The sequence below is a fragment of the Balaenoptera borealis genome (assembly GCF_965194805.1).
Source record: "Balaenoptera borealis genome assembly, chromosome: 3".
Taxonomy (NCBI): Eukaryota; Metazoa; Chordata; class Mammalia; order Artiodactyla; family Balaenopteridae; genus Balaenoptera; species Balaenoptera borealis.
In genome coordinates this window covers 159,663,143-159,676,875 of record NC_138866.1, presented here as the reverse complement: position 1 = coordinate 159,676,875, position 13,733 = coordinate 159,663,143, and the positions used below count along the sequence as shown (strand labels likewise).

The 13,733-nt window shown below is 45.4% G+C and overlaps 1 protein-coding gene across 2 annotated transcripts in view; it reads left to right on the top strand.

Moving 5' to 3' along the window:
• The first annotated feature begins 2,918 nt into the window (after positions 1-2,918).
• The window catches only part of IL2RA (interleukin 2 receptor subunit alpha), a 48,244-nt gene continuing 37,429 nt past the window's right edge, over positions 2,919-13,733 (top strand). For both annotated transcript variants that reach the window (XM_082387190.1, XM_082387189.1), the window contains exon 1: positions 2,919-4,697. In XM_082387190.1, coding sequence (XP_082243316.1) covers positions 4,634-4,697 — 64 coding nt within the window. In that variant the 5' untranslated portion in view covers positions 2,919-4,633. The remainder of the gene's footprint in view (positions 4,698-13,733) is intronic.

The following is a 13,733-nucleotide window of genomic DNA, read 5'->3' as shown; positions in this document are numbered from 1 at the left end:
AAAAATTCCAACCTGAAATTTCTTAAAAATGGAGAAGTGAGCTTCCCAAGATAAAACAACTGATCATTTTTTTGAGCAGTGTGCAATTTCTACATTCCTCCTTTTTCCTCAGCATTCCAGTGCAGGATAAGATGTCAAATGCAAGCCTCTGATACGAGGCTTTAATTCAGCAACACCACTCATAAAAATTATAGTTATTTGACTAAAAAGACCTCCCAGACAACTATAGGAAGAAAACCTCCAGTTGAACTAATATGAAATCCATCTGCTAATTGGCGGTGGGGGGTGGGAATAAAGCTTCTAAATTATAAAAAAGACCCCCCAAATCACTATTTTTGTTTTCATAGTTTGTATATTATTTTTAATAATAAAACTGTAAAATAAAAGATGTTTAATCTATTTTGCTATTATTTTGTTACTAATAAAATAAAATGGATTTAACTCTTCTAATTATTGTAAGGAGGGGTTGAGGGAGGTTCTGTTGTAAAGCAAAAAAAATTACAGTTCAAGTTTTGATGATTTTACATAGCAGTGAATTAATCTGTGAGATTAATGTTTGCTACTTACTTCAGTCCAAATGTACCTTATAAGTCCTGGTTAATATTTCTTTGATCCTCAAAAATTTGTAAATATATATCGTTAAATTTAACTTTACTTTAACTTCATAGAAGAAAAAGAAACTGATATAAAACTGAAGGTTTTGAGGACTTCCCTGGTGGCACAGTGGTTAAGAATCCACCTGCCAATGCAGGGGACATGGGTTTGAGCCCTGGTCCGGGAAGATCCCACATGCTGTGGAGCAACTAAGCCCGTGCACCACAACTACCGAGCCTGCACTCTAGAGCCCGTGAGCCACAACTACTGAAGCCCACGCACCACAACTACTGAAGCCTGCGCGCCTAGAGCCCGTGCTCCGCAACAAGAAAAGCCACCGCAATGAGAAGCCCGCGCACCGCAACAAAGAGTAGCCCCCGCTCACCACAACTAGAGAAAGCCGGCACGCAGCAATAAAGACCCAACACAGCCAAAAATAGATAAATTTTAAAAAAAATTAAAAAATAAAAATAAAACTGAAGGTTTTAGTAAACTTTAGGTAACTGTTACTTTCCAAGAAGAAATATTAATTCCTAAGACTCCCTAGAGTTTAAAAACATATGAATCACCTTAAAAGCTTGGAGGTCATTATGGTTTGTTTGCTTCTTCATTGCATGTGTGCTCATTCTCTGAGCTTGGCTGGATTGCACATTTGGCCTCCTTTTCCTTTTACTGCTTTACTCTTGAAGGGTGGGCACTAACCGTCCTCTTCTCCTTCCCTTTCTGAATAATTCAGCTAAAGCTTTCTGGTGGAGCAAAGGAGGGGAGACAACTGTGTGTCAGGTAGGAGGTGACAGAGTAGCCCAGAGTTGGGGGGCAGTCACAGCCCAAAGGGGGTGAGGAGGGTGTCTTTATGGGGAGACCATCCAAGATGAGGAGTCAGGGTCCAAGCAGAGTGGAGCAGCGGTCCCCACAGGGAGCAGCCCAGCGGGGGGAGTCAGAACCTGATCAGGGTGAGGGGGGTTCACAAAGACAGGCAGATACACTAGTGTTATCGGAGCCCCCCACGTGGGGGGAGGGGGCTGACACCTAGTGCTGGTGGCAAGGGTGTCAGACCTCACACAAGGGAAGGAAGTCATCCCCAAGGGGAATGACTTGGGATGGGGGTGCAGCACCCAAGCAGGGTCAGAAGGACGTCCATGGGGGCAGGGAGGGGGTGACCTGGTAAGAGCTGTCAGAGCCTGATCAGGGCGAGGGGGCCATTCCCTCAGAGTCTGGGGGTGGGCTCAGAACAGGGATTCAGAGCCTGAGTAGGGAGAATAGGGTACCTGTGTGGGGAAGGGGATGGCGGCAGAGATGAGAGACTGGTAACATACAGTGGGACTGATCAAATGTAAACAGACAAGGGCTAACGAAGCCGATTTCCCACCATCAGGCAAGAGAGTTACCAACACATACAGAAAAGGAAAAAAACTAGAATTCAGTCCTGTGGTGCTCAGTTGGAATTGGGATGTTGGGATGTACCAGTGTGAACTCATGGTTTCCAATATGTGTAGATGGATACAGAAATAAATATAGATGTAAAGGGTGTGTGTGTGTGTGTGTGTGTGTGTGTGTGTGTGTGTGTGTGTGTACATGCATGTATTCCTTAGCTCTGTCCCTAGCTCTGTTCATTGGGAGAGCCTAGGAGTAGTGCCACCCCAATAGCAATGAGCATATCTTGGCATCAAAACACTATTTCCCTCTGAAGGAACCCGGACTCTTTGGATTAACGGCTGATTCCAGGGCTGGGACAGAGAAAGTACAAGATGAGCCTGGAAAAATCTCCTTATGCTCCCAAAGCAAAGAAGTACAGAAAGAATGATGGAGATGTGTCAAAAGGACACAGAAGCCACCTTGAATGGACTCGCAGTGGACAAACAGGAGACAGTTTGAGCACTGAAATAAATGACAGCGATAGATTATAACCCAGTGAATAAAATAGAAAATCCTGAGCCTGTACACGTAAATAAATGAATAAATTGAAAGTTTGATGTGTAACACGATATTTACATCTTATCACCAAGTCCTTATTTATCACAAAGAGGGTTAGGGTCAGGGTTATAGTGACTGTAAAGTGGGGGCCCCTGGGAGACACCGCTTGCATCAAGGGATCAAAGTGAACATCGTCAATTCTGTATTTGGAACATCACAATGGCAGCTACTCTTCCATGGTTTTGGGGGGGTAGTTATTTATATTATACTTCCAATTTTTCTGTAAGTTTATTTCAAAACTATATGATGATAACCGTAGCCAGGCAAAATCTCCAGCTTAATAACAGGGACAGCCCGGCAGGTAACAGGAACTGCTGCACTCATCCACACGGTTGAAATGTTGCCAGCAATGAGGGTAAGCCTGCTCTGGAATCGTAGAAGATGATCCTGTCACATTTCGATAAAGTATTTCACTCCCGGAAAGAGATCAGTTCATGCTTTTCTCTGCAAACTCTGGTACTTACCCTGGAAACCACTCTTAGTTCATGTGCAGCCTTTCAAGGCCCTTTTCAGAGATCGTAATTGCCTTTCTTAGAGAATATCAGAATGTTCTTAGAGAATTATCAACAACACATATTGGAACCATGAACTGCTTTGGCTTGCCTGGATGGTTCTTCCTTTTGTCAATATTTTCACTTGCTTTCTAATATTTTTTAAATTGTATTTTACTATAACTACGTGATTACATGAATTTCCACTTAGCAAAACACAGTCAACCATTTCGTGAAAATCAGAAGATAGCTCTGATCTCTAACAGGGAAGGGATTTCCCTGGCGGTCCAGTGGCTAAGACTCTGTGCTCCCAATGCAGGGGGCCCAGGTTCGATCCCTGGTCGGGGAACTACATCCCACATGCCGCAACTAAGAGTTTGAATGCTGCAACTAAAGATCCCACACACGGCAGCAAAAATCCTGAGTATCCCAACATCGAAAACCAAAGTCCACATTTTAGTAATGATCCTTGTTTTTTGGGTTTTTTTTACAAATTTATTTATTTATTTTTGGCTGCATTGGGTCTTCATTGCTGCGTGCAGGCTTCCTCTAGTTGTGGCGAGCAGGGGCTACTCTTCATTGTGGTGCGTGGGCTTCTCACTGTGGTGGCTTCTCTTGTTGCGGAGCACGGACTCTAGGTACACGGGCTTCAGTAGTTGTGGTGCACGGGCTTAGTTGCTCTGTGGCATGTGGGATCTTCCCGGACCAGGGCTCGAACCCGTGTCCCCTGCATTGGCAGGCGGATTCTTAACCACTGCACCACCAGGGAAGTCCCCAGTAATGATCTTTTAAGAGAAAGACACATCTGGTGGCAAAACATCTTATAAAATGACAACTCACATGCAGGAACCCAGAGCATCGTGGTGAAATAATTATGGCTAGTACTGATTATAGATCTTGGGAGAGTATTCCTGAGTTCTGAGTATGGAGACCCCACCTGGATGCCCACTAGACTTTTTAAAGGGATCCGTGGTCAGACAGCTTTAGGAAACTCCCGTCCAGGACCAAGACTGCTCTCCCACACTCCTGGCATGACCTTGCCCCCCATCTTGTGTGGCACCTGCCCACTCCTCGGGGAGCTGCAAGTCTGGGGAAGGACCTCAGTTTCACAGTGACATCAGTTTATGAAACTCTAGCTGAGACCACTGCCAAGAAGTGCTTGCTCACCCTCCATCAACGGCAGGGGGAATCTCCCTCTCCTTTTCAGGGGGAAGCTGAAGAAAGGATTCATACACGAACCCCAATCCTTCTCACCAACCCCGGCCCACACCTCCCAGCAACTGAACTTGAAAAAAAAAAAGCTGGTTAAAACCACTTCCTATATTTGAGACTAGAGAAGAGAGTGGTAGGCACGATTTCCTGACTGAACAAACCAGGCTAATACTTATATAGAGCAAGTGCTGACTGTCCTAGGGACGGATGGACCAGCGAGGATGACAACCTGGGCGGACTGATCCTTCCCCAGCCTCCCAGCGCGATGCCAGCAAGAGGCTGAAAGGAAACCCAGCATTCTGCAGAGAAGTACCTTTTCTTCCTGGCCCCCACATCGGCAGCTGATCCCAGGGACCCGGAGGATGGAGCCAGGTTTGCTGATGTGGGGATTCTTCGTATTCATTGTTGTACCCGGCTGCGTGACAGGTAAGGGGTCACTGGTGCCCTCGGAGTCCTGGGAAGGCTAAGGATGTCGACTCTCCCCAGCCACAGGATCCGAGAGGCACCTAAGTAGAAAGTACGGGGAAGGGGGTTGAATCCTGGGTTCTACCCCTATGTTCACAGCCCACCGGGGGGCCCTTTTTATGCCTCAATTATCGCCGACCTATAAAGAGAACTTGGAACGGTGGGCTCTTCTGTCGCTCAAAGTCTTTGACGGCTGATTCTGGGAAGAAGAGGGTGATGTGATATTTGAATGTTAGCAGATACTAATGAGCAGAGTCCTCAAGAAATTGGATTTTCCACTGAATTCAGTTTTCCACTGCACCCACCAAGTTGTAAGACAATACTAAAAATCTACTAGGAGTCTCTCTAAGACCAGGTGAATGTGCGGCAGATATCACTAACTCATATATGAAACATTGGGATCATTTAAGAGCTCAGAAAAGTTAAGCCTCAAGGATGTATACTTTGTTTTTTACTGCCTCGGGAAATAATACCTAGGAAGTTTCTTATATGTGTAACTGTATAGAAGTTTAAAAAAAATAAGCATATGACTTTCAGAACATCAATTCTTCTTATGTTCTTATGTGTATATATGCATGTATGTATGTATGTGGGTATATATATATATATATATATATATATATATATATATATATATATATGAAAGTTCTGAATTCCTTTCATCCTTTCAAAAGGGTTTGTCAGGTTTTTTTTTTTAAGCAATAAGAAACCACCAACTTCTACCTCAAACCTCCTTCCTAATTGAGTGTGAACTTTCTAATAACGTCTTCCCTTGCTTATGCAGGAAAACGGGTAAGATATCAGAGTCTATGATTTTATATCCTTCGTTTCTAGATATATAATGACGCTAAGTGGCCACAGAAAGATATGTTAAGAAGTGAAACAGGATGATGCATAAGGAGTCTTTTTTGCTTGCTTAGGGGAAATGACCAAGTCACTGGGCTGTGAACTGACCCAGGTGTAGGATCTTCTTTACTTTGAAGTGAAAAGTGGGCGTGATTTTAGGAAGGCTTATAATGAGATTTCTACCTCCACAGGGTCTTTGCAAAGTGGGAGGTCAAGCCAAGCCAGAACAGAAAAGTCTTTACAGTTAATCATGCCCCATCTCTGGGAAACACATTTCAAGTAAACGCGTGTTATTGCCGGCCGATGATGACTTATCTGAAGATGTGAATGGTCTTGTAGCAGTGAGGACTGCTTCATACACTCACATCTTCAAAAATCTATCTAATACGTCTTGTTCCCCTTTTCAACACTGTAGGAAATACTAAAATGAACAAGACATAGCCTCACTCCTTAAGAGAGATATAACCTAGTAAGGGGAAGAAAGGCATAGATATAATAACAGCAGTATGGGTGGAATGGGATAAGATCTAGGGGAGCGGGGGTGTATCAGGGAAAGCTTCGTGAAAGCAGCAGCAAAAAGTGCCCTGAGGGGGCAGTGAATTTCCCTGAGTGGAGATTCCAGATAGAGAGGCCCACAGGAGCAAAGACACAGCAGAGCATCAGGGAACAGCCCCCAGCCTTGGACGGGGATGTGGGGTTGCTGGGGATTAAGACTGGAAAGGTAGGATGGCGTCAAATGAATGACCCAAGGCCTTCGTAGCAAGTTTAAAAATTTAAACTTCATTTGGGAGTCAATAAAAGACTACTAGAAAGTAAAAATGACCATTTATAGAGTACCTTCTATGTGCCAGACGTATAAGTCTTCTTTTACTCTTCATAGCCCCTTTGCAAGGTGGACGTCACCAACCCATGAGATGAAGAAGACCTCAAAACTCAGAGGTCACACAGGCAGTGACAGAGCCAGGACTCAAACCCAGTTTTCTCAGCCATGTGCTCCTTCTGTTCCCTGCAGACAGGGTCCGAGCTCTACAGAGATGATTCCGTAGAGAGAGTAGGTGCACAGACAGGGCGTGAAATTGTCCCATCCAGAGGCAAGTGAGGACTTGGTAGCTAAAGAGAATGACACGGGCTGAGTTTCTGGGATCCACATATGGCTTAGGAACCACTCCAGGGTAAGAAATAATCTCATCTCAGACTTTTTCCTCCCAGGGGAACCCAGTCTTCAAATAAACAAATCTTTTTATTCCTCAGAAGGGAGAGGTTGCTAACGAAATCAATCAGACTGTCAACAGATGCAATTTCTAGCTGATTCATAAGGCAGATTTTCAGTCTGAGAATTTCCAAAGCCACCATTTAAAATTGTGATGGGTGACAGGGGATGTATTAGTCAACGTGAGTGTTTTGAGTCTCTGTATTACTGGGTCCTGGGATGTGGTTGAAAAGAGAATTCTCCTGATGTTGCCAACAGGCACGTTATTGAAGGTGCCTTTCTCAGCACTGTGGAAATTCTGAGAGTTTATCTATGCCTTGATCATCTTTCTTTCATTCTAGGAATTCTGTGATCAAATCTTCATGCCCTAGACTCAAAAAAAAAAAAAAAAAAACACAATGCGGAAATCCATTAAGATGATATTTTTGTCTAATTATCCCTTCTTGTAAAGATGACTGCCCACACTGGAATTTCCATCTTCACGTTTGTCATTAAAACACAAAATGTTTAACTCTTCATATTTAATCATTCAATTTCTCTAGATCCCAAGGTGTTATTACCACTGTTTCCTTGCTCACCTTTAAGATGTACTTTGGAGAAGATGTATATATATATATATATATATATAGGGCTTTGGTAAACTTAGGAAGTACCTCATGAAACAGTTGCTACTTTCTTTAAAAACAGCATGTCTTAAATAGGCAGTGCTGTTTATCACCCGTACATCTGCTCCTTTTGAGATCTGAGAGAATTAAGGCACCAAAAAGAGTTGACTTCACTGATGGACGGTCAGCTAGAGATGCTATAGAGGACAGCTGATAAGCTCTACAGCTCCTGCACTCAACTCCACTCATCTGAAGAGAAGACTTCTTGGCTTCTTTGGCTAAAGCCCTGAGTAGTCTGGAGGCTTCTGTGTTGTATCTTGTTAAAGTCATTCCTATCATAGCGACAGTCACCCTTAAGTCAGGCTAGCCCTCAACATGGTCATTCAAGTTCACTTCCCGCTCCCTTCATTTCCAATGATCAGTAGAAACGATAAAAATAAACAGAGTTCCTTTGGGAAGGGGGGCCATGTCACCTGAGGTCAGTGGAGAGAAGAGTCAGGGATACTGAACTTTGCAGGGAACAGAAAGTGGTCCAAGGCACCTCCGAACGACCATCGTCAGAGGAGGTGAAGGGCATGATTTTTGGCAAATTGCTATACCTCCCTGGGCCTCAGTTTCTCTGCAAAATGAAAAGGTTGATGGAGCTGATCCTAAGACTGACTTCTAGCTCTATCGCTCTATGTCAAGAATTCTGAACAGGAAATAAAATAAGCTCTGTGGAAAGGCCTTTTCAAGCCGGCGTACTTTTGGATGAAAAAGTTTCCAAACCGAAGACATACACAGCAGGGTCTGGGTTAAGAGACCTTTGCGGGCCCAAGTGCCGAGGCTGACGTAACATTGTAGGTTATTTCCAACTCCTGGAAGGTACCGCGCAGCACTCAGGCGAGGTTGTAAACGTCAAGGCAAAAACACTTCTCACTGCTGGGTGAGGCTTCTGCTATTTGCTTTTTGGGCATTTTTGCCCTCAAATGATTTCCTTGCTTCTCACAGGGGAGGTCTTACATGAGTGGGAACCTCCTTCTCTTCTCTTTATCTGAGGCCATTCCCTATGAGAAAAGAAAAGAGGACCTTAATTCAATCGATTGTTTCAAAAAGCTATAAGCTCTGCATCCCTGAAAGTGGTCAAGGCTTTCCAGCCACGTCGGGGGAGCCACAGAGGGGCGCGTATGCTGGCTGGGAAGATGGACGGGGCGGAATTCCAGTTCTTCTCTGCTGCCCTCCAATCTCTATGTTTTAACTTCCCCTCCTAGAAAGTGAAATTAGGGATATGTGCCTTTCATACTTTTCAAATGTAAGAGCACCCAGATGGCAAACCAGTAGATTCTTGGCTTTAGGAGAGGATCTTGGCTTTTGTTCATCATCTGCTCTCCTGCCCCAGACTTTAGGCGGCAGTGAGAATCAGAAAAGGAAGGAGACTTGGGTGGAAAGGTGACAGAGGCTGGGTGGGGGATGCCGCTGAAAAGGTAAAACTTTGGGAACTTCCCTGGAGGTCCAGTGGTTAAGACTCTGCACTTCCAATGCAGGGGTCGCAGGTTCAATCCCTGGTCAGGGAACTAAGATCCCACATGCTGCGTGGCAAAGCCAAAAAAATGGTAAAACTTTGAACTGTGGGTTTATTCGTGTCTGGTGAGCGTCCAACAGCCAAACAGCGTAAAGAGTTCCTCTATCCTTTTCCTCTCCATTAACTCCTGGGCTCCCTTTCTCTGCAAGTGTTTAAGCAGAGCCTAAATGAAAATTTGTCAAAAGTGGTGTAGAGATTTCCCAAGCCAGGCAGGAGGCTGAAGGAATGGCCTCTGATCCTTTTGGACTTAGAATCTAGGATTCCTTCTCGCCAGGCTAACAATGTGTGTCACCTTGGTACCAGTCATAGCCCACCCAGGTGCCCTCTGAAGCCACTGGGGGGTCTCTGTTCTTCACCCAGGCAGGTATCAGGGGAAGAGAGATTGGAGACCCTTAACGAGCTCCCTTATTCCCTCTTTGGCCACCCTTTCTAGTAATTTCTTCAGGAAGTTCTGCTTAGGTGGAGTCAGCCGCTGCCCCAAGTATTATCAAGGGGGCAAAAAAATGGTCCATAGAACCTCACCACATAAAGACAGACCTCATTTATCACTCCTATACATACATCCTGAATCTCCCAACAGGAAGAACAAAGTGATAGCAAGACTCCATCTGGCTTAACCTTTCTTGAGTGGTGAGTCCTTGAGCAAATTTGACGAGTGCTGTTAACTGTCTCCTTAGAAAACTGTACATATGCACAAAATTTTGTGGATAACATTTGGGGTTGTAGCCTCCCTATCAACCAGGGTCTCCAGGAAGGACCTCCAATGAGGTTCTTTAATATCTGAACAGCTATTGTTGTGAGCACAGAGGATGAGACACAGGAAGATATGCTCCCTGGTAAGGGAGCTATAGTTGGCTTGGCAAAAGCAACCTAAAAGGCCTGAGTGCCTAGATAGTAAGAAAAAGGTACCAAGGACACCAGGCAAGCAAGAAAAGTGGAGAGCCAGGACTAGAATCCAGGCTTCCCAAATTCCAGTCCAATATTCCCCTTAGGTCTTCACGTCGACTCTCAGTGACATCCATCCATCCATCTTTCCATCCATTGATCCATCCATCTTTCCATCCATCCATCCATCCATCCATCCATCCATCCATCCATCCATATGTTAGGATTACCAAGATGGAAAAGGTCTTTGCTCTCAAACTGCTTCTGGCCTAAGACTGGAGATAAAACATCTGCTGAGCAACTCCCACCTTGAAGACTTGCCAAGGGAGGCAGCAGTGTTTGCCAATGAGTCAACAGCCATCACTGAATCCCTCCCCCTCTCAGGCTTTCAAATAAGTCACCCATTTAGGGGAAAACAATAATAGAATCATCTCTAGATATTTTAGGTATTTTCCACTCTAAGATTACTCAGGAAGTTTTTGGCTGTTTGACTTGTTTGGAGGTTACTCTGGGATTCGCCTCCATCAGGGAGAAAACACAAGTCCAACTGGGAAATGTATTTAGAGCGGTGGTTTCTAGCACGAACTGCACATTAAGTGTGCGTCTGGGAAACTTTAACAAATGATGCCCGAGCCTCACCCAAGACCAATTAAGACCACTTAGGTCAGACTCTCTGGGGATGAGAATTGGACATAAGGATAGCATTATTTTTAAGCTCCTCAAATGATTCAAGATGCGGTTAGGATTGAAATTCACAGAATAATGATTCCATGGTTGGTCCAATTCCATTGTTTTATTTCTATTCACTAGGAATAGGTGCCCTAGCACAGTATTTCCCAAAGTTTAATCTATTACAGGTCACCTAGGGACTTGTTGTGAGGCAGATTCTGACTCAGGATGTCAGGGATGGGGGCTGAGATTCTGGTTCAGGCTCCCTGTGAGGCCCATGTTGTTAATGCCCAAAACCCATTTTGAGTAGCAATGCTGTCACAGGAGAGAAGAAATATGTGGTGTGTCCACCCCACACAGAACTTGCAAGTAAAATGGGAAAACCAGTCTGGGAAAGACACAAGATCAAATATTACAAAGTGGTATGTAGCAAAGTTGATGCATGCCACAGCGACCAAAGCGGGGTAAGGTGCTTCGCGGAGCGTTCAGAAAGGCTTCTTGGAGAAGGTGGCTCTAAGCTTGTGCTTCTGAATCTCAGAAGATGGCTGGAGGGTGGCGTTTCCTAATGATGTTGCTACAGTTGTATACGTGGGTCATGCTCCTTGCGTAACAACTGAAAATTGAGGTGTTAATGAGAGCAACGAAACAAATGACCCATATTTCAAATATTGGGTTGACCAAAAAGTTTGTTTGGGGTTTTCCGTAAGACAGTACGGAAAAACCCGAACGAACTTTTTCATATTTTGTGTTGGCTGCGTGCTGAGCAAGATGAGGCTCAAATGGCTAGCAATGATCTGATAAAAACTAGCACTTTTGCTCCAACAAGAAGCACCTGTGTTCGCCTCCTCTCGTTTTGATCCTCTAGTGTCTACACACCTCGTTGGGGTCTGGTAGACTTCATTCCCACAACGGGTCACTGAATCAGCATCACCAGGGCCACATGACACCTCTGGGTAACAGTCAAGAAGTCCAGGGTCTTATTTCCCTACATCCAAATTATGTCCCGACCTAGCCCTGGCCAACGGCACACCACAAGGCCAGAGCTCTGGGACCTCCATCCTGACCACCCACGTGACACTTTGCCCCCACCCACCCTGGCCACGTGGCTTTCCATCAGCCACGGTGCCTGCACTCTGAACCCAGGGTCAGGTACCCAGGAGGATTTCAGGCAGCAGAAACACTAAGGCACCAAAGTGTGGATGCCATGGTTGGGGTTGACCCAAAGCTCACAAGGGACCAAGTAAGGTGAATAGCCTGGGTCACACTAGTGAGACCTGCTTCCTGGGCTGCTTTCCCCCCTTTTCCAATCATTCTAGATGCAGTGAAAGGGCAGGCTGGCATCAGGAGACTAGGAACAGTTAAATACTTTTTTCCCAAGAGAAGAAGAAAGAGAAGCAGGTTTCTAAAGAATATAAAGTAAGTGCTAAGGAGGTGATTGGTTCCTTTAAAAGAAAGAGCGTGGAAAGCCCGCTGGTCTTCAGGAGGCCCTCTTGAGAGAGAAAGCTGAGTGGTGGGCGAAGCTGTGAACTGGAGAACAGACGGCTGGCTGGGGCAGCCCTGGCACAAACCCTGATCCCAGTACCCACTTTTTCCTTTGAGGCTTATTTGCCTTCAGCCTTGTTGCAGGAAACTTTTTTTTTTGGCTACGCCGCGTGGCTTGTGGAATCTTCGTTCCCTGACCAAGGACTGAACCCAGGGCCACGGCAGTGAAAGCACCAAGTCCTAACCACTGGACCACCAGGGAACTCCCCAAGAAACATTTTAAACATGAATGATAATAACAAGAGCTAATATTCACAGCCTACATGCTCTCTTACAGGCATTATGTGAAAACGTAGTATTCCTTCGGATAATCCTCAAAATCAGGTCGGCCTTGTTCCCACCCCCATTTTGCACCTGGTAAACTGAGGCTCACAGAAGTGAGTAAGTGAGCCCATGGAACACAACCGGGGTGGGGAGCGAGGATGCGAACCAGGCTGGAGTGATGCAGAGCCCGTGTTCTTGACGATTCTCCTGAACCACGTTAGTAAACAAGTTTATTTTCACTTTTTTAAAAGTGGAAGAGAGTCTGCTCTGAGGAGGTCCTGCTGCTGCTGTGGTTGTGCGTAAATGAACGAGCCTGTTCCTACAGACTCCGACCCCAGATGCCCAGCAGTGATCCCTCCATCTCCTCTAGGAGCTGACCTCTTCAGGCGCACAGAGCCCCTGCAGACTTAAATTCTCTGAATCCCGCTCTCCCCCTCCTTCTACGCCCCAAACAGCAGCTCGGGGTGTCTTTCCTGCATTTGACTGTGCTTGAAAGAAAGCACTCAAGTCGAGCCACGTCTGCCCCAGACGCCCACGAAACAGAGGAAATTCTGAGCACCTCCGGGCATGAGTCAACCCCACCACGTTCAGGAATCTCTGCCCACAGAATCACCCACTCTTTTCTGTTTGGGCCCAAAATAGATACCTCCTTCAGAAGTCTTGCTGCTTTTTGTATCCTCAGCAATAAGAAAACAAAGGCAAGGATAGGTGTGTCTCTGAGGCATGGTGGTGGGAGTCTTCTCTGCTGTGAAGTTTTTCAGAGTGAAAACACTGCTGCCAAGGTAGACAGACAGGATGGGTGTGACAGGTAGAGGAGGGACGCAGGAGGGTGGATGGGGACAGTCTTGCCTGTGGCATCACCTTCAGGCACTGCTTCATTCCTTTGTTGAGTCATTCATTCATTCAGGAAATATTTATTGAGCAACTACTATGTGTCAGATACAGGGTTAGGAGATGAATGTAACCCAGTCCTTGGCCTCCAGGAACACACCATCCAGCAGGAGAGAAATATATCGCACAGATAATGCCAACACAAGCTGAGATCTAAAATGCAAATACAAAGAAAGAGTGGATGGAACACACAGACAAATGTTTGTTCTTATACGAGTCCCCGTACCTCTTGAATCAAGAACTGCCTCACATTTACGCTAACATTTGGGACAGAAAGGAGGGCTGAGAGCATTACTTGGTCATTATCAACTACTGAAGTTATTAAAATCAAACACCGCAGATTTTGAATTTATAACAACACAGTCAGAGGATGTGCAGAAGCTTTCTTTTGCTCGAGAAAGTCCCTGACCGAGAAAGTGGGAACATTTCAGGTGGGAGTAGTTACATTCCTTGAAGAAGAAACTGATGGCTCCCACAGGCCCCAGGTATTGCAGAAGTACCATTTATACACAGTGCTGACCGAT